The sequence below is a fragment of the Amphibalanus amphitrite genome, unplaced genomic scaffold (assembly GCF_019059575.1).
Source record: "Amphibalanus amphitrite isolate SeventyFive unplaced genomic scaffold, NRLGWU_Aamphi_draft 001085F_arrow, whole genome shotgun sequence".
NCBI lineage: Eukaryota > Metazoa > Arthropoda > Thecostraca > Balanomorpha > Balanidae > Amphibalanus > Amphibalanus amphitrite.
The window spans coordinates 133404-159752 of NW_024882579.1; the positions used below are offsets into that span (position 1 = coordinate 133404).

Consider the following 26349-nt stretch of genomic DNA (forward strand, 5'->3'; position numbering starts at 1 on the left):
CTCTGCTAGCGCCACCATACGGCGCCAGCTGGCAAATAATCCAGTTAATACCAGAGCCCGGTCTGGGTGTTGTGGGGCGTGGGTCGCTGTCACAGAAAATAATATATAATATCCAAGGTCTGGTTGTCTTTCTCTGTGCTTGGCCTCATGTAGGTAGCTCTTCATCTACCCTAACATGAATATACGCACATGCATGGTCGATTGAATTACTTTTCATTGCACCTTGACATTGATTTGTTAGACTTATACAATTTGAATTATGTAACATGCAAATGCATGCTTAAGCCATTGTCTGTAATATTCGATGATGGTCATTGTCAAAATTGCTAGTTTTTTGTTGTAGCAGAGTGCAGACATCAACAAAAGAATGAAGTCAAGTTTGGATACAGATACAATGCCTTACAGGACTGAAACAATAGCTTTACTCTGGAGTCTGGACTGCTATGCTATCTGAAGGGCTCTAAATTGGTCATAGTCATGACCTTCCACAATTTGTGACATCCAGTGTTTCTTCAGTGTTTTTGCTATTTGATGTTCTATCACTAGGTTTCTGTAATGTATTTATATTTTGACAGGTCAAGGTAGGTAGGATATAGTGGATTTTATTAATTGTGAAAGTGAAGTTTAAAATTTGTTTCTAAAAGTCCTATGGTTTAAGGTGTTCTATAGTCATTCATAATTAAATGTCTTTTTTAACCTACATGTATTTTGTCATGCCATGCTCTGTTATTAACTATGCTATGCATATCTGTTGTGAATCACCTAAGAATAACTACATACATTAAATTTTCACAGATTTGACATCATACCATGAAGAGAAAACATGGTTCTGAAGAGGCCCAGCAAGGCCACTCAACTGAAACATGCAACAATGGCCCAGAGACAGGTCCATCTGAGTCCCAGACCCGATCCATATTTGACCCTGAGCCGGTCGCGAAGCAGCCTGCTCCGGCTCCAGCAGCAGAATCGGCGCCACTGAGCCGCGCCCAGAAAGCGCAGATCGAGCGCAACCGCCAGCGCGCCCTGATGCTGCGCCAGGCGCGGCTGCGCGAGCACCCGGCGCAGGCGGCGCTCGACGGCGGCTGCGACGGAAGGGTGCTGCGCGTGCAGGGCACGCGGCTCGTCGACTCTGGCGGCGGCTTCTTCATCGACGAGTCTGAGTCGGAGGCGCCGGCCGGGCCGCCGCCGCTGCGCGAAAAGCCGGCCCCGCTGCACATCACGGATCGGCCCGACTGCGACGAGTGCGGCGCGCCGGTAGCCTCCTCGTTCCTGGTGGACAGCTTTAACTGGCCCGTGTGCGACCCATGCCAGAAGGAGAACAGCGACAAGTATGCCCTCATCACGCGCACAGAGGCCAAACAGGAGTACATCCTTAAAGACGAGGACTTTGACAAGCGCGAGCCAGAGCTGCGCTTCATCACCCGCCGCAACCCGCACAACCCGCGCTGGGGCCAGATGAAGCTCTACCTGCGACTGCAGATCGAGGAGCGGGCGCTCCAGGTCTGGGGATCGGAGGAGGAGCTCGAGCGACAGCACGAGCTTCGCGATAAGAAAAAGGAAAAGATCAAGGTAAACAAGTTCAACAAACGTGTGAAGGAGCTTCGTATGGCGGTGCGTAGCAGTGTGTACAAGCGGGAGCTGACGGGACACGAACACACCTACGGTGAGGAGGTGCACAATGATGCAGACGATACCTACACACGGACCTGTACGGAGTGCGATCACTCACAAACCTACGAGAAAATGTGAGCCAGACTGTAATTGCGGGACTGTTTTGATGAATGCAGCAAGACGAGCAACAGTGAAGCAATATGATGAATGGTGAAAATAATGTTGTACTTGTTAATTGATCTTTTTGGATGAATTGCTGCGCGTTCTGTGGAGTAATTTTTTAGTGGATCGGAACTTAGCCGCGATAATTTGATAGGTAATGTTGAGGAACACTACAAAACGTTACGTGCTCGTTTTAAGAGTGCGCTAATATTTAGGAGTGTAGTGGGTAGGTCGAATCTTTGACGGATGTTGCTGGCATCATTTTTTCGTCTTTATGCATTACGCTTCATTATGCCCCGTGCTGCTCTTAGCTTCTTTGTAATCAGTATTCGCACATTTGTTTTATTGGTGTTGTTTTCCGTCGGCGATGTCCCAAACAGGGTGCATGTTCGCAAGCCGTAACGCGATATGTTGAATAATATAGCTGTTTTATAACACAATTTATTCATCTGCATACTGTCATGAACAAATCCATACTCCTGGATATTCTATGGCATATGGCAAACACCACTTTAATGTAAATACGTTTATTGTAGTACCAAATGTAAGGACAAAAGGCTCTTCGAAAACAAAGGCGTGAGCTCCGCTCCCAACCAAAGTACCCCGATGGAGAGCAGTCTGGCAGTAAATGTTATCGGACGACCTCGAGCGGAGCGAACGCGCCGATTGAGTTACCCCCCCCCCCCCTCCAAATCAATCTCCCACCCAGTCCCCTCCCCTCTCTCTACGTTACGCCATCCATGCGTGTGTCTGAACACAATTATTTGCGGCCTCACGGACAGATTAAGAAGCCGGCGGTAATCGCCCCGTTAAAATGTAACCTGCTGACGAGATCCGGGTCGGTTACAGCTGTCACACTGAGGGTGGCGCCCACCCTGTACGGGTGATCGCCAACGACTCTGGCTCCCCAGCTGTATCAACTAAGCACACTAAACACCTGAGCGCGACCGGGCGAGTCTGCGGCACGGAATCAGAGAGCACGGGAACGTTATTTGGTCTGAGCTGTGTTCTGGCAGTGCGTTGTGTTTTGATTCTCTGGCAGTGTCTGTTGAGTTAGTAGTACCCCAAAATGTCTTCCATTTCCTGTAAAGAAAGATACGTCTTTCAGATTGCGTCGCAGTCACACAAACAAATGTCCGAAAATGCATGTATGCCCACCTGAAATGAGTTACGCCTCTCATCACCTTTACTGCTTGGCTCCATCCGAAAGCCATCTAAATCCCACCGATTACCTTTGAACATCCCAGGCAATCAGAGAACAAATTAAAATCATGAACAGGTGAACACTGTTAGTCTTTAGTATGATCAATTAACTATTTCTGATCATTTGTCACCAGACCATGATCCCTCCATGATGGATTTCAAAACACGGACTAAGGTGCCTCATATGATAATTGATATGATGGTGCCAAAAGCATGGATAAGGTGATTGTCGCTTAACGGGCGGTGGATGTTCTACGCGCAAACGATAACCATAACTATTTTTTGGATATACCAATTACCAGGGCACTAAAGGGAGATATCACCAAACCAAAACGTGTTCCCGCACCGGGAATCGAACCCGGGCCTCACGGGTGAGAGCCGTGTATCCTAGCCACTAGACCATGCGGGAGGATGAGGTGACTGTGGCACCCTAACCATGTGAACAGACAGTACAATGCACCCCACTCCCACCCTCATTCATTCATTCAATGATTCATTCATTCATTCATTCATTCATTCATTCATTCATTCCTAACCAAGTGCCCTCCCAGCACAGTCTACACACCTTTTAAAAAGCGTTTCCCCGCCTAGCCTGCCAATCCTCCGTACCTTGAGCATATCGTTGCGTTGTCTTCTAAAGGCGAAGCGCCTAACGGTGGCGGCCAGCCGGTCGTGTAGCTCCTCGAGCTCAGCCACTGTCCAGCCGGCCGTCAGCGAGACGGAGCGTTCACACAGCGCCAGCAGCCGGGCGCGGTCCACCTGTGGACAGTTCACACGGGGTAGCTGTGAGTGACACTGGGTAATCGGTATCGAAAGCAGGCAGTGGTGACGGGCGGGACCAGCTCTCACAACCGGGAGATCTCTGCCGCTGCGATGCACCGCGTCGGCGGTCCGCACAGTTCAATGTCTACATCCTATTCAATGTCTACATCCTATATATATCATCCAATAGCTATGCAATGGTCTTTTCAGACCAAAGGAGCCTGCTCCTAACAGAACGAACAATCACACACGAACAGACAGACAACATGGACAGATGACACGCGACGGAAAGACGTGCGGTGCACTGCAGTTGAGAGAATTGAGACAGGGGACGCACCTGCGGACTGCGAGGCCGTGGCCGAGCAAGCATGGCTAAGCAGGGGAAATAATTGCAGAGCAGGGAGGGGATGAGACGGACCTGTGTGAGCTTACTGTGACTGGGGCACCAGGCAGAACAAACACAGCACATACACTCATAGTCACAGCCAGGCGTATGGGGACGTTTAGGGGACGTAACATGCGAAGTAACGTAACATTACTTCGCATCGCGAGGATATGGTTTGCGCACAATTGGCCAGTTCGAATGATGGTAATTTCGAGTTCATGTGACGTCTAACAGCAGGGTTAAACACGAAAACGTGAATTTAGGGTCACTTGAGGTCAATATAGGGTCAGTTCAAGTCACAGGTGTTGTCTGGTCACAGGTCACGTTGGATCAGATCAAGTCACAGTGGTCATCTCAGGTCACAGCGGCCACATTAGGTCACCCTTGGTCAGGGCAGGTCACAGGGGCCACCTCGGGTCACGCTAAGTCATATCAGGTCACCCTGGGTCAGGCCATGGCACAGGGGTCACATCAGGTCACGCTGGCTCGGGTCAGGTCACAGGGGTCACGCTGGAGTTTTGACGTTGGCCGAACGTTGGCGGAAAGCGTTTTGCGACCACGGGATATCCCTATCTCTCGTGTAAGCTACTTCCTGGGGACAGCCCTACCTCCCCGTCTGTGCCTGTGTCGTTTCTGCTCCGACTCAGTTACCTGCACCCCGGCGGCCACCTTGCCGAGCTGTTCGTCACTGGCGGCGGCCGTGGAGCCGTGTCCACTGTCCTCGTCCGGCGGCGCCGCTTTGGCTGCTACCGCCTCCTGTCCGGGGGACGGGCCGCCCTCCGCCGGCGGCGACTGGCCCGCGCAGGCCAGCGCCAGCTCGCCGCTCAGCCGGCGCTCGCGGCCCGACTCGGGCCGCTCCGGCTCCGCGCCTCCCGCCCCCGAGTCGCGCTCGGGCCGCTTCCGTTTTCGGCTGCGCACCTGGCCCTGGCTCCAGCGACTGTGGCGGCGGTGCGGACGCCGGGCAGAGGGTGTGGCCGACTCGGCGGCGGCCGCCGGTCCGCCGCTCTGGACTGTTGGGCAGAGGGAGGGGGAGGTCAGAGAAGGTAGAGTATGAGTGAGTGGCCCAAATGCTGGACGTTACGGATACAGCTGCCAGCTGCAGAAAACGACAAACTGTCAGATATGCCCATAAAATTTGTTATTGAAGTATAACCAGACGTCAACCACCAACTTCTCACCACCCTCACCCCTTCGAAGTCAGCCCGCACCACTCACCGACTTGCTGTTGCTGCTGCTGCTGCTGCTGGTAGAGCCGCGGCGTAACCAAGTAGCTGGGCGCGAACTTGGTGGGCGATTCGGCACGCTGACGGCGACTCTCCCGGATCATCTTACACTGCTCCTCAAAGTCGGAGTCGAGCTGCTCTGCAATCAGCTTGTGCGCCTGAGAAAGATCGGATTCCATTAGACGTCACCGTCCGCCGACCACACGGGGATAGAAGCAATCACATGCCAACACATTGCTACGCTTAACGCTAATGTCTTTTACATAGTCCTTTGGGCACAATTTATACTCCGCAGATCAAGCCTCACTCCTCGATAGTATAGTGGTGAGTATCCCCGCCTGTCACGCGGGAGACCGGGGTTCGATTCCCCGTCGGGGAGCTTTTGAGACACCCCATCATTCTTTTTACAGCCCACGAGTCAGTTTTTATGCTTTGCATTTTGTTGCACCTACGTACTCGATGTGAACAAAATTTGGATGGCAACATATCCATAAATTTTCTGGGGTACTGTTTCCTAGCAAAGACATTGCAAAGCTGCTTACCTGATCCCTCAGCATGCACGCGCGGTGCCGTATCTCCCGTCCAACTTCGGTCGTATCCGGGTTATACTCCAATGCGTTGGTGCAGATCAGGTCTACGTCACCTAGGAAGTCTTCGGCCGCCTCGTACCTGAGGGCAGGACATATCACCGTGGTGATATCACAGACGACAATATCGCTACGGTAAGAAACAAGCGGATGCCATACACCTAACACAGTCGTCACAACACACTTCGCACAACCCTGGGACATAGTGGACTGATACACTTGGCGTGGTGACATGCATTTACACTAGACAGAAACATTTGAGTATGGAGAGTGAGGAAGCCGCCAAAATCAAGACACAGCTCGGCGACATACAAACACGTACCGGTTCTTAGCATGTCCTTATCAGACAAGACACATGAGAGCTTTGAGTGTACTGCACGGGGCAAAACACTTAGACTGTCGTCCTGGCTTCCGTCTCAACAACACATACCTTAGCTTCCCTGAACCCGTCCCGCACTACATCTAGAAGACTAACTACAGTCTACAACCGTAGTAACCTGCTAATAGATCCTAATCTTGGGCCAGTTAGCGCTCTGCATAGGGTCAGTAATGCTAACACTACCAGCAGCTGTCACGTCGGTATCGCCTACTTATGCTGATCGATGCGCGTCATGATGGTGTCCAGGTCCATGGGCCGCTCGATGATGCTGTAGTAGTCAGGCGCATCATCCTCCTCGACAGGCTGGCGGAACAGTTCGAACCTGCGGGATCAGGGGCAAGGCGTCAGGCCGCGCCTTCCAGCGAAGACGGAGTAATGATCTAAAGAAGGACAGACCCAGACGCAAAAGTGTGGCGTCAGCCCAGGCCTTCGAGCGAAGACAGAGGAATGGACCAGGTAAGGACAGACGCAGGGGCACAGCGTCAGCACAGGCCTTCGAGTGAAGACGGGGGAGAGAGCCAAGCGAGAGCAGATGCTGAGTGTGGCGCCAGCACAGGCCTTCGAGCGAAAACGGAGGAATGAACCAAGCGAGGACAGAGGCAGGAGTGTGGCGTTAGCCCAGGCGTTTCAGCGAAGGCGGAGGAATGAACCAAGCAAGGAGTCAAGGAAAGACAGATGCAGCGGACAGACGCCGTCAAGGAAAGACAGACAGAAGCCTAGGCTTTCGAGCAAAGACGGAGGTGGGAATCAAGGGAGGAGCGAAAACGGAATTAGGAATCAAGGAATAAGCCAATGGGCACATACGCCGAGGTAAAATGGGATATCACTCTACCACCTCCCCTAGGAAGCCGACCAGTGTTTCCTCTCCCGTCTGCGGGCCCGTCCAGCCCGCCTCTCCCCGCCACTCACTGTCTGTTGCGGATGAGCCTGCCGCACATCTCGCGCAGGAAGATGCGCAGCTCGGCCAGCCTGCGCTCCTCCCGGCGGTGCAGCTGCTGCAGCTCCGACTCGCTGAGCTGACGCGGCGGTGGCGGCGGCGCCACCGGCAGCTCCTCTGGCACAACTGGACAGAGCGACAGGGCGTCAGGGTAGATGGGTAGATCCCAGTTCCCTAGGAGGAATTACCCGCGCCACAGGCTCACCATTATACCTATATGTGTCCAGTGTCGTAACTCATAATGCACGTCCAGATAGGTATATTAATGGATCGCAAGAGGCGACTCGTACGTCGACATTGTTCTTCACAATCCAGATGAGTCGCGAGCATGGGTAACGGCGGAGAGTGGCAAAGCCAAAACTTGATCGGGGAAACGAGTTGTAAGATACAAATCACAGTCGAGAAACAGAAACAGAAATAAGCGATGGGCGCAACTTGTTTCATATGAGGGAAAACACCTGGTAGGTATGCGGTACTGCGGAGCGGAACAATGGAGTGTGATACTGTCAAACAAGGAAAATGGGTGTCCAGACATGCAAAGTAGGTAAGCGACGGTTCAGCGCTTAACTACCGCGATCCTGTTACATTTATCACATCCACTCCTCGATAGTATAGTGGTGAGTATCCCCGCCTGTCACGCGGGAGACCGGGGTTCGATTCCCCGTCGGGGAGGTTTTGACCCCTGGGTGACCTCACAATTCAATGCACGCAAAGCACACAATCGAAAATAGTTCCTGCACTCCTCCACCTTGGCTTCGCTACCTTGAATTTGCAATCAATTTCGCCAGTCACGGTAGCCAGCAAATGAATGTTGTTTATTACGAGGTAGCGGAACAATTATATTGAGCTGGAAATCAGTATGAAAATCAGGGGGGACATGGGGGCCATGCCCCCTCCCCTTGGGCCTCCCGAGGGCACCATCACGGAGTTTTTTTTTTAATTCATCACGGAGGTCACCGACGGGAGCTTCAACACAGAGGTCTCCTAAGGGGGCACCATACAGAAGGTCTATCCGCGGAATAGGGTACCGTTTTCGGGGCCTCCGGTAGGCCCATTTCTGTCCCTCGCCTCGGGTGAGGCTATTTCCATTCCGAAGTCCGCGGGGGCACCATCTCGAGTTCTCCGGGGGCACTATCTCGAGTTCTCCGTGGGCACCATCCCAAGGTCGGAGGGGGCACCATCTCGAGGGTCCGGGGGCACCATCCCGAGGTCTCCGGTGGCACCATCGCGAAGTCTGGGGACACCATCCCGAGGTCTGAGGGCAGAGGGGGCACCATCCCGAAGTCTCCGGGGGCACCATTCCGAGGTATCCGGGGACACCATTCCAAGTTTCCAGGGGCACCATTCCGAAATCGGAGGTCTGAAGGAGCACTCTCCCCGGGTCTGAGGGGGCACCATCCCGAAAAGTAAGTGGCCGAAATCCGTGGATTTTTTTAGGGGGGGGGGAGCACCAAATGCCAGGGCGCAACACAATACCCCTTTACGAAATCCTGGATCCGCCACTGACAAGTATGAATTCAAGACATCGAAATTGTGCACTTACTTATAAACTCCAGTCTGGCATAACGCAGTTTCCAGCAAATTTACATTCTCCGCCACATCCCAATCCTCGATAGTATAGTGGTGAGTATCCCCGCCTGTCACGCGGGAGACCGGGGTTCGATTCCCCGTCGGGGAGCTTTTAAAACCCAGGGTATCCCAATATTTCAAAACGCATTTAGAGCGACAAGGGGGCCAGAACTAGCATACCGAGGCTCCCAGTATGCAACCAATTGCACCGCTTTATGAGTAAGATGTACCAAAACTTACAAAATCTCACTGAAAAATTGTCGCGTTACAAGTAGGTAGAAATGACTGAAAATACACAACCTACGCAAAAGCCGTGCGGCTTGAACGTACCGTGTTTGTTTTTCCTCTTCTTCAGCATGATGGCCCTCTTCATGAAGAGCCGGGTGAAGAGCTGGCGGCGGTGCTCGACGCTCGGGTCGTACACTGTCAGCAGCTGTTGACGAGCGGCGCTGAACAGAGCGGCCACCTCGCCGGGCACCCGGCCCGTCTCGGGCTCCGTGTCACTGGTGGCCAGCAGCAGGAGTGGCGCGCGCCGCGGCAGGTCTCTGAGCAGGTCCAGCAGCGGCTCGCGCAGACCCAGCCGGCCGGCCAGGTACGTCCACAGACTGTCCAGTCGCGGCAGGTACACCACGGACGGCGTGCCACGCGCCGCCTCCGACAGCAGCTGCCGGCGGACGGAGAAGGAAGACTGGGTGTCAGAGTGGGGCAGTCACACACGATAGTTACCGCAGCTGCGAGCGCCGGAGTGTCAGAGCAGGACACCTGTCCTACAGTTCCCATGACAGTTATCGCAGCTGCCGGCGGACGGAGAACAAGGAGTGTCAGAGTGGGGCAGTTGCCAGTTACACGCGACAGTAACAACTGCGGACGGACGAGGAACGAGGAACACCTGCATAGTGCACAACTTTCAAAACACAATGCCGACAGTGACTATTCAGGTCATCAGAGGTCAAAAGACCTCCCCGACGGGGAATCGAACCCCGGTCTCCCGCGTGACAGGCGGGGATACTCACCACTATACTATCGAGGAGTCAATACCCAGGCCAGTGAAGCCTGTACAAATCCACTTAACTTCACACAATGAAGGAAGGAAAACGCCGACAAGCTCCATATATGGAAGGCTTTTGTAGATTGTGGATGTCGAACATAGAGTCGTCCCATTGTTTGTCCAGTTGCGCCTTGAACTAGTTTAAGGACCGATCAGATACCACTGCATTCGGAAGCGAGTTCCGATCCTTTATAACTTTTGTGCTGAATGTGTTTCTGGACACGAGCTTCGTGTGCTTCATGACCCGAGCCACCTGTGATCTCTTGTACGATCTGAGTCGCTCGGTACCGGGAAGACTTCCGGTGACATTGCCGAAACACTGTGGAACAACTTGCATGCAGTCACCATGTCGTCTCTGCATCTCCTCTGTTTTCTGTACACAAGGACATGACAATATCCATCGACGAAGCGGTTCGGAGCACGGGAGGTGTTTGATAGCGGTTCGGCAGCGAATCAGGTTTCGGTGATCACTGGTTGAAGTGCATCACCTTGCATTTCTGGGCGTTGAATGGGAGCAGCCATTTTTTAGACCAGCAGCCGAGTGCGTCGCTGTCGCTTTGGATGCTTATGCTGGCCCCTGGCACGTGACCACTGACAATACAGCTTTGCATCATCGGCGAATAGCTTGACCGAGTCGGGCACTTCCAAGGGCAGGTCGTTGGTGAAATAGTGAAGAGTCAATGTCCGAGAACCGATCCCTGAGGAATCCCACTAGTCACCGATGTCCAGGGGGACTTGCTTCCCTGGACAACAATCCTCTGCCGACGATCGAACAGAAACACTAGCGATCCAGTTGACAAGAGTTTCCCTGACACCGTACACGTAGAGCTTGTGGACCAAACATCGGTGTGGAACGGAATCAAACGCTTTGGAAAAGTCCAAGTAGATGACCCTGCACATTACGCAATGGTGTCAGCTACCCATTCAGCCCATAAGACTCGTCATCGCAGCGTTGACTGGATCGAACAAGGGATCGCGCAGCCATAAAGTTCACGTCCTCCCACGGTGTCTGCGCTGGTGACGAACCACCTTCCATCTATCGGACAGGACTCTGGGTCCGGGAGAACAGTGTGGCGTTGCAGCTGCCTCCAACGTATGTGGTGACGCTTCCGTCAGGTAAGGACAAGGAATGAGTCTGAGTTTATCGAGACAAGAAAACCGAAACTCAGATAGCAGCGGGAAGCTCACAGTTCACTACATGTGTCTAGTTTAGTTAAGTTTAGTTTATTTTCATAATCATCAACGGGTCGGTGCAACCCAATTATAGATGAAGTCCTACGTTGCATAAAACACAGGACGCATAAAATACACATATAAAACACATATACGCCTACAAAAATGATGATTGATGATGACGATAAGAATAAAAATAAAATAAAATAATGTGAGGGTGGACACTGGACATAACACTAGAGCACGGTCATAGAATACATGACAACCTGCTTCCTAAAAACGCCCATCCCTGTGTGCCAGATGTCTACGGCCCGAGCGGTGTTTAGGAAATCGTTGCAGTGACGAGGTGCTCTCACAAACATACTGTTCTTCACTGTGTTTACTCTTGCATGTGGCACGTTGAAGAGCATCCTGCTGCGGAGTACACGGGGAGGAGCTGCCAGAGGGAATGACGCCAAAAGGAGAGGGGAGTCAATTTTGTTGTTGTAAATGTCTCTCAGGAGCCTGATGTCGTACTGCAGTCTCCTTGCAGCGAGAGACGCGAGTCCAAAGCGGCAAGCGCCGAAGAATGGTCTTATAATCAAGCGAGACGTTTTGAACACGACATCGAGCGCAGAGCCAAATGAGAAACTTATGTTGAACATTTTCGATCCTTTTCAGGTGCATGTTGGCAGCTCCACCCCATATAACACAACAATACTCCAGTATTGATCTGATGTTCGCACAGTATGTTGATATGATCAGCCTGGGGTTCACATCATACAAAGAATGACCATTTTTGCCCGTCTGGTACGATCTAATCAGAAGACCGAGAGCCCTATTGGCTTTCTTCAGCACGGCATCGACATGGGTACCAAACGTCAACTTTTCATCAATGATCACACCCAGATCTCGCATTTCCCGCACTCTCTCAACCTCTGCACCTGCTATCGTGTAAACAGTAAACACCTGTGATAGGCCTTGTTCGCAGAGTAAACGAGATGACCTTACACTTCGCAGGGTTCAGTTTCAGCTGCCAAGTTGCTGACCACTGACAAAGCCCCTCTATGTCGGCTTGTAGTTTACGAACATCGTCCAAACCGTCGACTCTAGCGTACAACTTAAAATCATCGGCAAACAAAAGGCAATTTGAGGACACCACATCCGGCAGGTCATTTACATAGCATGCGAACAAGAGAGGAGATAGAAGTCCGCCTTCTGGCGTCCCTGACGGTACTGGAGCCCACGCCGAGCATTGACCGTTTACAACAACCCGCTGGCTTCTCTCAGACAAATACGATTTGAGCCAAGCCAAAGCCTTTCCATTTACATGGTACGATTTTTCAAGTTTGAGAATCAGCAGCTGGTGGTTCACGCTCTGGAAGGCGGAACTAAAATCGGTGTATATGACGTCAGTTTGAGAGCCAGCGGATATGTTGTCCCATACTTTGTGCAACATAGAACCTAAATTTGTGACACACGAACGTCCCGGCAAAAAACCATGCTGCTGCCAACTAAGGGCGGGCCGCACATGACTGATGAGCGTTTTAAAGGTAGTGTGCCAGCTTTTCTGGACCGTATGGAGTTAATGGCCCAGATAAGGAGAACCGGATTTTTAGAACTTATCCATACCTTCAAAACTCATGGAAACGTCTTAAATTCTTCAAATTTTGAGTACCCCAGTGCGAAATTGGCCCCGACGGGTTGTCGGTCGTACCCCAACCACATTTCACACCACTATGAACAATAAATGCACACACTGAAATCGCTATTACCGATATGCTCATCCAATCAAGTTTCGATAAACCCGTTCATCATCATCTCCTGCGGTTTCGAACACGCCTGTTAGGTGGTGCGGTAGACCGCGCTCAAAGCCAGGGCCCCGTTAACGTGAGGTAGCCGGGTCGGGGCAGCGTGCGCTGACCCAAGCCGGGGCCGCGCGTCCTCCCGGTGTCATTTGATAGCCCGGGGCTGCCCGCGGGGATGCGGTAGACCGCGCCCAAAGCTGCGGCCCCGGCTTGGGTCAGCGCACGCTGCCCCGACTCGGCTACCTCACGTTACCGGGGCCCTGGCTTTGGGCGTGGCTTCTGCTCATACTTTGTGGTGCGGTGGTGGTGCGTCGGGCCGCGCGCTCTGACTTCGGCCAAGAAAAATGCGTCAGCTGATCATTGTCATTTCTGCCACTTGCGTGTGGTGAAATGGGGTCATAACTTAAGAGACGGCTTTTTCATATCAATTATTTTACATAAAATCATATTTCAAACCATAAATAATGTTCGACAGCCAAATAAAAGAAACAATACCAATACAGGCTTACAGTTTAAGGCTCGACATTGTGTTGTCTACGATTAGACAGCTGATAACTCATTCCCGTACGTCGTAACTCTATAATGACCTTTGCTTATTGTCACATGTGCGCCGCATTCGCGATTGTTGCCGACGCCTGTTTGCAGGTCAGCCCACTACAGTTGTTATACATATCGAAAAACCGATAAACTTTTAGGCGAAAAAGGCACTATTCCAGGCCCAATTTTGATTTTCTTTGCGATATTAGGTAAAAACAGAAGCTTCTTATCCTAGGAAAAATAAAATTGGAAATCTTTCAAAGGTGGCACACTACCTTTAAAAACCACCTTTTCCAGGACCTTACTAAACAGTGGCAGCAGACTAACACTTCTGTAGTTCATCGCACAAGCCCTATCACCCTTCTTAAAGATAGGTACAACGTTTGCACGTTTCCAGGCTATCGGACAGACGCCCTGTTCGAGCGACAGGCGGCAAATCTTTGTCACTGGTGCGACTAGTTCGCGCGCACATTCATGGATGATTCGGGCACTTATATCATCTGGGCCACACGCTTTGTTCCTATTTGTTTGCAACAAAATGGAAAGGACAAGGTCCTCTGACACTTCAAAGCAAGACAAACCGCCTATGTCGTAGTTGGGTGCCTGGGGTACGACATTCACGCTAGGATCTGAGAATTTACTGGTAAACGTGCGGTTTAATAAGGCGGCCTTCTCGCGATCACTTTCAGCCTTCATATCTCCGTCTATTAAACAGGGTAGGTTGGAGCTCTTTCCTTTTAAACATTTCAAAAATGACCAAAAGCGTTTAGGGTTAGACGAGATATCACAGACAAGCCCTTTGAGATATTCTGCAAATTTCACACTCGCCAGTCGCTTGAACTGCCGTCGTTTCTCACTGAAGTCCTGCTGATTTTCTTCAATCCGGTGTCTCTTCAGCCTTCGGTACGCCGCCTCCTTCTCGCTGAGGGCTGATCGTACCACGCGGTCTAACCAGGGGGGCCGGCGACGCGACAGTGTTACCACCGGTATGTGATCACGAACAGCGAAATGTCAAAATGTCCACTAAATCCATGCTACCAACCCTACCTCACGCTTGACCGCGCTTCCATCTTCAGTAATCCCGGGAAGACAGCAAGCTAGGGACCTCAAAAAGGAGTAAAAAACTCATCAAGACTGCAGAACCATGAACATGCGCAATTCACTTTCATTCTTTCATAACAATTTCCCGCACCGGGAATCGAACCCGGGCCTCACGGGTGAGAGCCGTGTATCCTAGCCACTAGACCATGCGGGAGCCAATTTCCACCGTCAATCTGGGAGAAAGTGATAGCCCATGTTCCATAACCTCCTCTTGGCCAGCATCTTACAGCAAACGTTTGCTTTCACCTCTAGCCTGAAGACGCAGTCGGCTTTCTTTACCAGAGGTCTTTGGGACTCCGCAATTTGCATAACGAAGTGGTCACTGCCACAATCATCCAAACCACATAGTCAACATTCTGAAGACAGCGTTCTTCTCTAGCTGATGAACCGGTCCGGTTCGAATCTCTATTCGTAGACAGATCGGACAAAATATCCCCCGCCAATGTCAATGAACGTGTTGGCCATGGGATGCCTGTATCGTGAAACTGAAAAATGTGCATTTATTTCCCGCATTCAGTGCGGCAAGGTATATAATAGGTAGGGCCGCCTGTTCGGCATGCCGTCGATCACTTGACGCTTGTTTCGCCCTACAGAAGCCAAGGTGGACTATACTGTGCATTGCAGGACAGCCTGAATGGAACGGCGCTTTGCTGTCGCCGCCAAAGACTTCCGGACATGGTAACTACTAACTGCACTGCAATGAAGGATTCCCACAGGCATGAGGGAGTGGCACCAAGGAACTTGATAGCATCACCAAATGCAGGGGAATACAAACTCAAAAAAGTATATGTAGGCTTTGCATTCCAAAGCGGATCAACGATGAGCGCAAAAGAGCAAAGCTACCATTCAAATGGAGGCAGAAAAAAGGCACCCTCAGTTCTCATCCCACAAATAAGCAAAACGTTGTCAGAAATGCATTGCACGTGCAGCCGAGGTCACAAAAGCTCCCCGACGGGGAATCGAACCCCGGTCTCCCGCGTGACAGGCGGGGATACTCACCACTATACTATCGAGGAGTGCGATCAATCACTGAACATGCAGTACGTCTAAAGCGAGAATTGCCGCCTACTTCAGCTAGATAACATCGCATACGTCACATGCCCATTGTGCTAACCGGCACGCGAAGTACCGTGTATGCATCTGACGGCTACTGTCTTCGGTCGTAAAGGACCGGTTCTGAGTTGATAGACAAAATACCGTTTTGAAGAAAGCGCGAGGACCAAGGAAGTGGCTTCAAATGTTCTTCTAGTTCTAAGGGCTACTAAAAGCGAGGCTTCAAATGTTCTTCAAACTTGTCTCGAGGGTTTGAGTAGACGGATTGACATTTTGCCGAAGTCCCAACTAAGCACACACCACACGCACGCACACACCAACTACGTGTAAGACTTTGTTCGTCATCAAAAGAGTCCACCAGCACAAGATCAGCAGCTCCCCTTTCGAACGGTGAAACAGGCGGGGCTGCAGCGGCCAGCGAGACTCAAGGGCTGTCAACAAGGGAGCTTGCTGTCACACAAGTCACGTCCTCCAAGTCCCATGATACCCAGCGCTAATGGGGAACCACCGCCTTCTACTGGTCATGTAAAACCTGAAATGGAAGTCCGACAAATCTCTGCGGTAGTGGCCCCGGCAGCTGCCTCCCGACGAATGACACCCAATTGCCTTCGCCAGGTTATGAGCGAAGGCAATCTCGATTCAACGTAGCGGGGAGGCCAACTTTATGAGTGAAGAGCTCAAGAATCACAGTCACTACATGCGGCTTCGCAATCCTAACCAAAAACATCCCAAACCACGACCACAGTCCTTGTTTTGTCTGTCATCCCATCTAGGCAACCAGCTCGGACACCAAAAGAATAAGCGTAAAACTCGGAAGTGCAGGAGAAGCCGGTAATGCATACACTATGCGTAATACAATCCCTGCTCAGAGAATCGAACCTGGGCCTCGCGGGTGACAGCTGTGCATTCCAGGCATTAGAACAGACGGGAATTGCAAACGTGACAACTCAAGAAGTAAAATATAACACGTTTTCTGCACCAGAGCAGAGCTCAGGCATCGTTTAGTAAGAAAGCTCAGTCACCAATGCCGACGCGACATCGGACATCCGACGCTAGGGTTGGGCTTATCTGACAGAACAGCGCCTCAGTTCGGCTATTTTGTGCATTGCGGTACAGCCTAAACGGACTGAAACGCTGCCGTCGCAGTGACTGGTAAAGTCACCTATTACGGCAACTGCCTCAGCCAAAGCCCAAAACAAGAAACGTCACAGATTAAAGTGACCATCCCACCTTAACATTAGTTTTTAGTTGAGATAGCCAAATTGGTGGCTATGGCCTGCAAATACCGGTTTGGGCACTCACATCGAAAAATGCTTTAATTCGGAGATATGGAATTTCAAACTTGCAGTTTTTTTATTCTAAGGGGCTAAAGCATTGAAAAGCCCCCTTATAATTTGTGACGTCAGCGGAGATCTAATGATTTTTAAATCTTAGACTAAAACCATCGTTATTCGTTAACACGTGATGGTATACGCTGCTTTGCGCGCAACGTCTGCCGCACTTCAAGGCTGCCAAATTATTGCTTTCAAATAAAGTTGCTAGAAACAGGAGAGATCCAAAAAGTAAACAAAAGTAAAAGTCTAATATCTTGAAAACCGGTGAATATGTTTTGGGAAATTTGGTAGATATTCGTTTTACCTCTTTCTGAACCGAGCGATATCAACTTTCATGACAATTCATTATTTTTTCACTAAAGGACATGATGTGGAGTTTGCTAATGTAATAATTGAATGAGGACTTTACTCCACAAGAAATCGTTCGGGTCGGAGCTTTCGAATTGTATTACAAAGCTTCGTCAGCGTATCGTAATCGGGTTCGGGGGTATCGGTCGCAAAATTGAGGGCGATTCGTCTTTGGCAGACAAGGACATGTCACAGATAGTAAAATAGATAAATAGCACGTGACATTCTATGATAAAACATTTAACATATATGAAAAAGAAGAAAATATCTCATAAGCGATATACATTCTAATTATATCTAAATCTGTTAAATAACAAAGGTTATATAGAGTGATAAATAGTAATAAAGACCTACCTAGGATATATAGCAAGTGATATAAACATGTATGCAACATCAATAGGTAATAGGCTAACAAAGGTACCAGGTATATAAGATACACTATAAACGACCAAGAAAATCATTCAATAGGTAAAGAGTAAAAATGATAGCAATGATCAAAAACATTCCATCAATGTTTATTTGTTGTTTGTTCATTCCAATGTTTGTTCATTCCATCATTCCAATTTATTAATGTTATTAGTTGTGAATGTTCTAGCCTATTGATGGAATGTTTTTGATCATTGCTATCATTTTTACTCTTTACCTATTGAATGATTTTCTTGGTCGTTTATAGTGTATCTTATATACCTGGTACCTTTGTTAGCCTATTACCTATTGATGTTGCATACATGTTTATATCACTTGCTATATATCCTAGGTAGGTCTTTATTACTATTTATCACTCTATATAACCTTTGTTATTTAACAGATTTAGATATAATTAGAATGTATATCGCTTATGAGATATTTTCTTCTTTTTCATATATGTTAAATGTTTTATCATAGAATGTCACGTGCTATTTATCTATTTTACTATCTGTGACATGTCCTTGTCTGCCAAAGACGAATCGCCCTCAATTTTGCGACCGATACCCCCGAACCCGATTACGATACGCTGACGAAGCTTTGTAATACAATTCGAAAGCTCCGACCCGAACGATTTCTTGTGGAGTAAAGTCCTCATTCAATTATTTCATTATTTTTTTTTGAAGGTCGGAAGGCTCTGGGGCGCCCGGCGCAGTGTCCTCGCCAGGCCGGGCGGGCTGTGTTTGCTTACCCGGCCGCTGGCGCTTATCTAGCCTCCAATTGGCGCCCGCACCCTCTGTGGCCGGCTCCCTCATAAGTCATATGCCGGGCACCTCCAGGAAAACGGGGGGCCTAAGTACATACCCGATCCAAGCAATCAGTGGCAACATTGAGCAAAGTTCTAAGAAATAAGCACCAGAGGCCAGTTATCACATAATGAATGGAATAAGCCTTGGTTAGAATCATTTTCAGGTCACAAGGAATCACAAAACCCCCCCGACGGGGAATCGAACCCCGGTCTCCCGCGTGACAGGCGGGGTTACTCACCACTATACTATCGAGGAGTACCCTAAACCCCAGTGAAGCCTGTTCAAATCCTGCCATCCTCAAACAGTCAAGGAAAACCCTGCCAGCGAGTTCTATATATGGATAATATGGAATGTCATCGTACGCTTCACCGAAAGCGCGCAGTTTCTGGTCGGCGGGCTCAAATGTCTAGCAGCCCAAGATCGCCTGTTACCATTCCAGATCCTGTGAGATTACAGCGACTTTAACAACGCTGTCACAGGTCACAGGCTTCCACGATGTTCACAGTTCAGACCTCAGTGCCGATTACGCTCATATACTGGACATTCCTGATTCCTTTTTTTTTTCTAAGCCGCCACCCATTATCAGGTGACCAGGAGTGCCCCCTCCCTCTATCCCAGCGACACACAGAACCTTACGTTAACACCAGAATAACTTAAAATTTCAAGTCGCGGCACTCCCAGCTAGGAAATGAAATGCAACATAAAAGGCAGAAAAAGAGGGAGTCCAGGGTTAGTATGAATGAATAAGAAGCAAAGTAGTCAACACTGCAAACAGTGGTGACTGCCTTCTACTGAAAGCCCCTCCTCATTCACTCGCTCACATTCGTAACATTCATACATAGAAACCAATAGGAGAGAAAGGCTTGGTCACTGGGGAAGGTTAGTTAAGGGTTCTTGCATTAATGGCAAAATCATCATCATATCCTGGTCAAGTCATGCATGTGGGTCAGGTAGCCCAGACACTCGGAGCACCCCACTAAGCAAGGCTTGTTGTCGGGCGCTCCAAGTGCCCAGGCAGATAGGGTGACATGTCCAGCTATGTTGAAAAAAAAAACATTAACACATTCCCGTGCACACCCTTGCGCACGTCTATCCTAATCACTCAAAAGTGATCAGGTACTGACATACAATGATTTACAGTATTACAATATATAGTTGATGCAGTTTTATGGGCGAGAACACGGAAAAGCACATAAACAAAACACTTAGAGTAAGCAAAAATACACCTACATATGCACGCACACATATACCTAGACAGATACATTAAGACAGATACATACACATACGTATGACTACGTATGCATACATACACATGTCCCATGCACAGACATACCAGCATTAAGTAGGTATGCATTGCTTAGATTACTTTGCATAAGGTACATTAAGCTCAATAGTCAGTATTGATTTATATAATGATTTTTTACTAGCTTTTTATTGTGGTTTTGGCAAATGACACAGACTGAACGTGAGGAAAGATCGAGGTCATGACATTGTTCCACACTCTAGGACCTGTCCATGACAAAGTATGAGTTTTACATTTTTGAAAGTGAATATCTCTTCAAAGTGTTTAACATTACGAACGTTTCTGAGTGAAGGATGAAATCTAAACAATTGGCCAAATCCATCTGGTAGGTTGTTGCATATTTTTCTATGCAGGATAAGTATCATTTGCTGATGAGCCACATCCTTAATCTTAAGGAGTTTTAGTTTTTTCTTTTAATTGGATTCGTATGCGCCATCATAGGTTGCCCATCTATGATTCTGACAACTCTCTTTTGAATTTTTTTTTCAATTTTTGATAAGGTTGAAGAATAGGTATTGCTATATATATAGCAACAATCATTGGCATATGACAAAAATAGAGAATTGTAGAGTAATAATAAGTGTTCAGTGTTTAAAAAGTACCTCACTTTGGTAATAATACCAACGTTTCTACACAATGTGGTGTATAGCTTGTTAACCCGCGCCCTGCTGGGGGGGGGTGTTTGAACACCCCCCTTGTGGTTTTTCGCGAATATCTCAAAAACGGCGGCGCGGAGCGCCGCCGTTTTTGGTACACCTTATCATACATCAATTCTACACATGTTGTGAAAATTTCAGACCAAGGTCATTCAAGGTCAGGTCACCAGGTCACTTGAAGTGACCTCACCTCATAAAAAGTTTCAATGTCTGTCATAGCTACACCGAGTGACCGATCGCTTTGAAACTTTCAGCGATTGCTAAGAGCAATAGCACGTACAAAATGTATATCTCAGAATTTTGATATCGGTGACCTAAGGTCAGGTCAATTTTGCGACCTCCCCATTATAAGTCAATGGGAGAAAATTGAAATGCGCCTCTTTTGGACGAAAAACATTATAAACACTCCCAAACACTGAATTACAAGTGGTTTAGACACACTGAACATGAAAATGGTGTCCGTGACCCCTGTTTATGCCCTGAGGTCATCTTAGGTCACGAATGGTATCTAACAGTTTTTCGCAAATAACTTTTGATAGAGGCATGCTAGAGCGATGAAAACGCATTAGATGTGTTCAGCTCGACGATACGGGTCGACTGATATGCAACATGACCCTTTCAGGTCAGGTCATGACCTTGACCTGAGGTCAAATTTTCAAGTTGACCTTTCAAGGTCACGTTATAGTTCATTCGATGCGTCTTGACGAGAGGAACACGATGCCGGTAAAAGTAAGCTCGTGCAAGGCTTGGGTCAAAAGTTATTACAGAAAAACTGTTTCCGAAAAAATCGGCTATTTTTGCAGTTTTTGCCCCCTGCAGGCAAAACCGTTGACGTTAGGTCAAATCTGAGAGAATTACTCAGAAAGGGCGTTAATAGGGCTATCGAATGCGCTTTTCCGCGGCGCTGTAGCTCTATTGGTTCCCGAGTTATGCGTTGGCATCTTGGAAATTGTCGACATTCAACCTGGAAATCGGCGAAATTTTGCCTTCAATGACCTCTGGTGACCTGACCTTTGACCTGACCAAAAAATTGACCGAAGTGATTTCCTCATTATTTTTGACGCTCTTTCGAACGCCGCCTTCCGCGTATCGCTACGTGGCCCAGGAGCCGAGTTAGAAGGGGGGGGTGTTCAGACACCCCCCCCCCACCCCCAGCAGGGCGTGGAAATCCAGGACCCCCAGCCGGGCGCGGGTTAATATGAGTATTCCACTTAAGATCGTCATCAATAAACATACCAAGGTATTTTACACTTTTAGAATTTTGTATCTCTACTCCATCTAGTTTCAACTTTATTTCTTGTCGATCTCTTTTGTTTGAATATATCTGGTAAGAAGTTTTATCAGTATTTATCGAAAGCTGGTTAGCAGAAAACCATTCTGATATTTTGGGCACAATTGTGTCCACAGTTTCTTGTAATATTGTTATATCTTCACATTCCATAAAGGCTGCCGTGTCATCTGCATACAAATATGCATTGAAGTCCTTGCTTATGTTTGGAAAATCATTTATATAAAATTTTCCTTAAAGGTATAAAGGTAAAGGTACAAAGATAAAGGTTCCACCGAATCACTACGGTAACCTTGAGCTCAACTGGTGTGTTGTGGGCCTATGGATAAAAAAACTGTAAGGTACAGACGATCGCTACAACGGGGATCTATATGGATTTGAAAGGAGTCCATGGCACATGGCGAATGACGCCACGGCAGAGGGGAGGCTGTTCCTGCAGCGGTTGACGGCTCCGACTGTGAACAATTGGTGTCTTGGCAGAGAACTTGCTACCAAGTCTTGCAGAGAACTTGCAAAGAACGGTTGAAGTTTCGTCTCTGTCTTGAATTGGGATGCATGCTTCACAACGCTTCGGTTAGATGTTTCTTTGGCCGTCCTCAGATTCCTCCTGGCACTTATAAGGACTTGGACAGGGACGTATCCAAGGGGGGGGGGGCGACGGGGGCGGTTGCCCCTCCCTGGGCCCTGCCGGGCCCCAAAAGCGGGCCCGCCGGCCAGTGATGGGCCCCTGGGGCCCTGCCGGGCCACAAACAGGTCCGTAACTGGGCCCTTTGGCCCCACTTTTGGGCAAAGCCAGGGCAATTTGATGCCCGGCAGGGCCCCAAAGGCGGAAGGATCCGTTCAGGAAGATATGCTCGAGTCTTCAGGATTGAGGAAGGGCCCCTATGGCCCTGCCGGGCCCCAAACCTTATCAATTTTGGGCCCCAAACCCTTATCGGCCCGAAGGTCCGTCTTTTGACTTTATTGGCCCTGGAGAAGTTATGGAAAGCGGATCCGAAAAAAATCCTTTTCCGGGCCCAGTCACAGGGACATCTTGGCCTGTCCGGGCCCTAGAAGTGGAAGGGCTCGCTGAGAAGATCTTGTCCAATGTCCAGGCTTTCGGGTTAAAAAATGGCCCCATGAGGCCTTGCTGGTGCCCATACGGGTCCCTGGCCGGGCCCCAAAAGCGAACCGGGCCAAGCCAATGACAACCTGAGGCCCGGGAGGTCTCCAAAAGCAGAAGGGCCCGCTCAGAAGGCCTTGGACCAGGCTTTTGAGCTTAAGTGATGGGCCCTTGGGCTCGACAATGTATCAAGAAAACGGGCCCAGATATGCGCTTCTGGGCTTGTCTGGGCTATGCGCAGCTTGTCCTGGCCGGGCCCCAGAAACGGAAGGGCCCGCTGAGAAGGCCTTGCCCAGGTCATCGGGTCCGAGGAACAGGCAACAGCCGATAATGGGCCCCTTTCGACTGACCTCGTGGGGCTGCTCCTGTATACAGTTCTCCAAACAAAATGAGCTCCATAGTTCGTAGTACTATAAGCATTCTGTACAGAACGTATCATTTCCAATTCAAATGTTTTTTTTTTTTTACGGAGCGAGCGAAGCGAGCGTAGTCTTTCCTTAGATTAACGAAAATTTCTGAGTATGAGCGGCCGGCCGTGGTCACGCTTTTGCGAGGCTTATATCTCAGCAACCACTTGACCGATTTACACGCGTTAATTTTTGTAGGGTAGCTTCATTCCTTCTACCAAGTATTGGACTATTCCCGATGCATGTGGGTGACTCCTTATGCACGTGCCACGTGCAAAACGAAGAGGTGTCCGTTTAATAATGGTTGCAATATCTCGGTAACTACTTGGCCCTTTGCGCTGAAAGTTAGCATGTAGGTAGGCACCCACTAGGCAATGCATATCCACGTGCCACAGTTGGGGTGCTGCTGCACGTGTGCACGTGCAGGAGTCGTTTCCAGATCTCGAGAACGGCTGGACCGATGCAGATGGCGCTCAAATTTGGTACACGGTTAGGGACCAGTTAGTAGGGTGCCGTGCACAAGTCAGTTGGGACCCATTCTGCACGTGCGCACGTGCAGGGTGCCCCTTCCAGATCTCGAGAACGGCTGGGCCGATTGTGCTCAAATTTGGCACATCGCTAGAGACCGGTTGGTAGGGTGCCATGCACAACTCAGTTGGAGGTCCCCCTCGCAATTTCGCACGTGCAAGGCTCACCCTCTCGCTCGCTCCGTGAGTCGCCCCAAAAGGCGTTATACTGGTTTTATAGTTGAACTGACAAAAATGAGCAATATGCTAGCGTGAACAATGCAACACAATGGGTGAATGGGTGAAAAATGCAACCCAGATCTCCCCAGCCGGGAAGCCGGGAGGTATCCCCCAGCTCTCCCCGGACCGGGACGTTTGGCCCGGGAGCCAAATTTTGTCTATTTCAACAATTTTCGAAACACCTGAGGACTAACTCGGAAACCAATAGAGCTACAGCGCCGCGGAAAAGCGCATTCGATAGCCCTTATAAATACTTTTTGAGTTGTGTTCTCAGACTTGACCTCAAGTCAACGGTACCTATAGCCTGCAGAGGGCAAAAACTCTAAAAATAGCCGTTTTCACAAACTTTTTTTGGTAATAACTTTTTCTTCAAAACTCTTTCTTTTTCTTTCTCTTCTTCTTCTTCACATTACTTTTGCCAGCATCGTGTTCCTCTCGTCGAGACGCGTCGAATGAGCTATACGTTGACCTTAAAAGGTCATTTTGAAAATTTGACCTCAGGTCAAGGTCATGACCGAACCGAAAAGGGTCATGTTGCATATCAGTCGACCCGTATCGTCGAGCTGAGCACATCTGACGTGTTTTCATCGCTCTTGGCATGTCTCTATTTGAAGTTATAGTAAAAAAAAAACTGCTGGTGACCTTTCATGACCTGAGATAACCTCAGGGGCACACAGAGGGATCACAGGTGCAAATTTCCGAGTCATTGTGTCATGTTTACCTAAGAACCGATGTTTTTGACGGTTTAGAACGACAGTTGTCCAAAAGAGGCGCATTTCAATTTTCTCCCATTGATTTATTATGGAGAGGTCGCAAAACTGACCCGACCTTAGGTCACAAATTTAAAAAAAAATCGAGATAAACAATTTTTACATACTGCTACTCTTATCAATCCATTAAAGTTTCAAAGTGATCGTTCAGTCGGTGAAGCTTTAGCAAGCTTTCGAGCTTTTTCTGAGGTAAGGTCACTTGACGACCTGACCTTAAACGACCTAGGTCTGAGATTTTCACAGCATGTGCGGAAAAAGATAAACATGTGTAGAAAAAATGGCGGCGCGCACATTTTGACATATTCACTAAAAACCTGAGGGGGGTGGGCGTGAAAAGGCTCCCCCAGTACGGCGCGGGTTAAAGAATTTTAACCCTCGCCCTAGCAGGGGGGGGGGGGGTCAATGCGACCCCCCCCCCCCCCTAAGGTTTTTCGAAGATAGCGTAAAAACGGCAACGCGCATCGCCGCCAAAGTTGGCACAGCTTATGGAGCAACGTTTTTACATATGACCTGAAAATTTCAGGTCCGGGTGACCTTGGGTCAGGTCACCAGGTTAGAAAAACCGGTACAAGGTCATGGTCAAATTTCAATTTTCTTTTTACACCTGTCCAACTCACAGTTTTGGACTGATTTCCTTCAAACTTTCAGGATGTGCTAAGTTCACCGAGTTGTATAACATATAGTTCGGGTTTTTTATGTCACTGACCTGAGGTCAGTTAGAGGTCATTAGGTCGTAATGTTAAGCCTATGGGAAAATACTAAATTCGGAAAATACTGGAGATATCCGCTTCGTTCCATCACTTTTGTGCTTTGAAGCCACAGTACGTAACAGCAGGTCACTTGGTGCTTCTTTGTTTGGCGTACTTATCCATGGGTCAGGTCAAATGAGGTCAACTGAGGTCAAATGACGTTTTTATAACTTGTCAATAACTTGGGACATAATGACGCTAGAGCTAAAAAATAGTGTCATTGTGTTCCTGGTGATCAGCCGAATCGAATGATATGCGATATGATGCAATTTGGTTAACTTGAACTTAATTAATAAATTAAAGTTTACTTAATAATTAAGAAAAACTTTAAATACACTTAAGCAAGCTAAAAGGTACATCATTCGACGCGCCTTGACGTGCTGAGTTCACTGGTGCTTTTCTTTTTGCTCTACCTTAATTAGATCAAAAGTTATAAGCGAAAAATTTTTGATCTGATTTTAGCGAAATTTTTACATTTATACCCCCCAAAACCCCCTTAAATATTGACCTAGAGCAACCAAATTTGCACAGGGGCGAGAACTCCAGGAGGCCCACCTACCTACCAAATTTGGTGTTTCTAGGTGCCATAGGAGTCAATCGCGAGGGGGGGAGTCGCATCGACCCCCCCCCCCTGCCAGGCCGTGTTATAAAAAATGCCCTACCAGGGCGAGGGTTAACCCGCGCCCCGTTGGGCTCTGCCGAGCAACGCGCCCCGTTGGGGGGGGGGGCATTTTGTCCCCCCCCCCCCTAAGATCTCGAGAACCACGCAACCTAGCGACAAGCGGCAAACGGTGTCGGATAGCCCTATCAGGGAACTACCTTGTGACCCAATTTTATTGACCTAGGTCAAACCGATGACGTCACAGGTCAGGTCAAAGGTCCAATTTTCACTGTTTACAGCCATTTCAAGAAATG

At 49.0% G+C, this 26349-nt stretch overlaps 2 protein-coding genes and 7 non-coding genes across 11 annotated transcripts in view; 4 read left to right on the top strand and 5 right to left on the bottom strand.

Moving 5' to 3' along the window:
• The first annotated feature begins 37 nt into the window (after positions 1–37).
• Positions 38–2208, top strand: LOC122369926 (DNA repair protein complementing XP-A cells homolog). Of its 3 annotated transcripts, none has more exons than XM_043345094.1 (2): positions 38–149; positions 796–1846. In XM_043345094.1, the coding sequence occupies exon 2, from the start codon at positions 811–813 to the stop codon at positions 1747–1749; it is 939 nt and encodes a 312-aa protein (XP_043201029.1). In that variant the 5' UTR covers positions 38–149; positions 796–810; the 3' UTR covers positions 1750–1846. The 3 variants fall into 3 exon arrangements, with proteins under 3 accessions (XP_043201029.1, XP_043201030.1, XP_043201028.1); XM_043345095.1 differs by having other exon boundaries at positions 47–117; positions 796–2208; XM_043345093.1 differs by having other exon boundaries at positions 69–575.
• Positions 2209–2289: 81 nt separating this feature from the next.
• LOC122369922 (ATPase family AAA domain-containing protein 2-like) overlaps positions 2290–26349 on the bottom strand; it is a 53918-nt gene continuing 29858 nt past the window's right edge. Inside the window, exons 14-21 of the mRNA XM_043345088.1 lie at positions 9149–9482; positions 7222–7375; positions 6524–6634; positions 5889–6015; positions 5339–5504; positions 4775–5133; positions 3586–3735; positions 2290–2856 (exon numbers count right to left, since the gene is read on the bottom strand). Of these exons, the coding sequence (XP_043201023.1) occupies positions 2827–2856; positions 3586–3735; positions 4775–5133; positions 5339–5504; positions 5889–6015; positions 6524–6634; positions 7222–7375; positions 9149–9482 (1431 nt within the window). The 3' untranslated portion in view covers positions 2290–2826. The remainder of the gene's footprint in view (positions 2857–3585; positions 3736–4774; positions 5134–5338; positions 5505–5888; positions 6016–6523; positions 6635–7221; positions 7376–9148; positions 9483–26349) is intronic.
• Trnae-cuc lies at positions 3314–3385 on the bottom strand. Its single transcript has one exon. It is a non-coding gene; the product is annotated as a tRNA-Glu (tRNA).
• Positions 5654–5725, top strand: Trnad-guc. The gene has a single exon. It is a non-coding gene; the product is annotated as a tRNA-Asp (tRNA).
• On the top strand, positions 7850–7921 carry Trnad-guc. Its single transcript has one exon. It is a non-coding gene; the product is annotated as a tRNA-Asp (tRNA).
• On the top strand, positions 8856–8927 carry Trnad-guc. Its single transcript has one exon. It is a non-coding gene; the product is annotated as a tRNA-Asp (tRNA).
• Trnad-guc lies at positions 9777–9848 on the bottom strand. Its single transcript has one exon. It is a non-coding gene; the product is annotated as a tRNA-Asp (tRNA).
• Positions 14547–14618, bottom strand: Trnae-cuc. The gene has a single exon. It is a non-coding gene; the product is annotated as a tRNA-Glu (tRNA).
• Trnad-guc lies at positions 15409–15480 on the bottom strand. Its single transcript has one exon. It is a non-coding gene; the product is annotated as a tRNA-Asp (tRNA).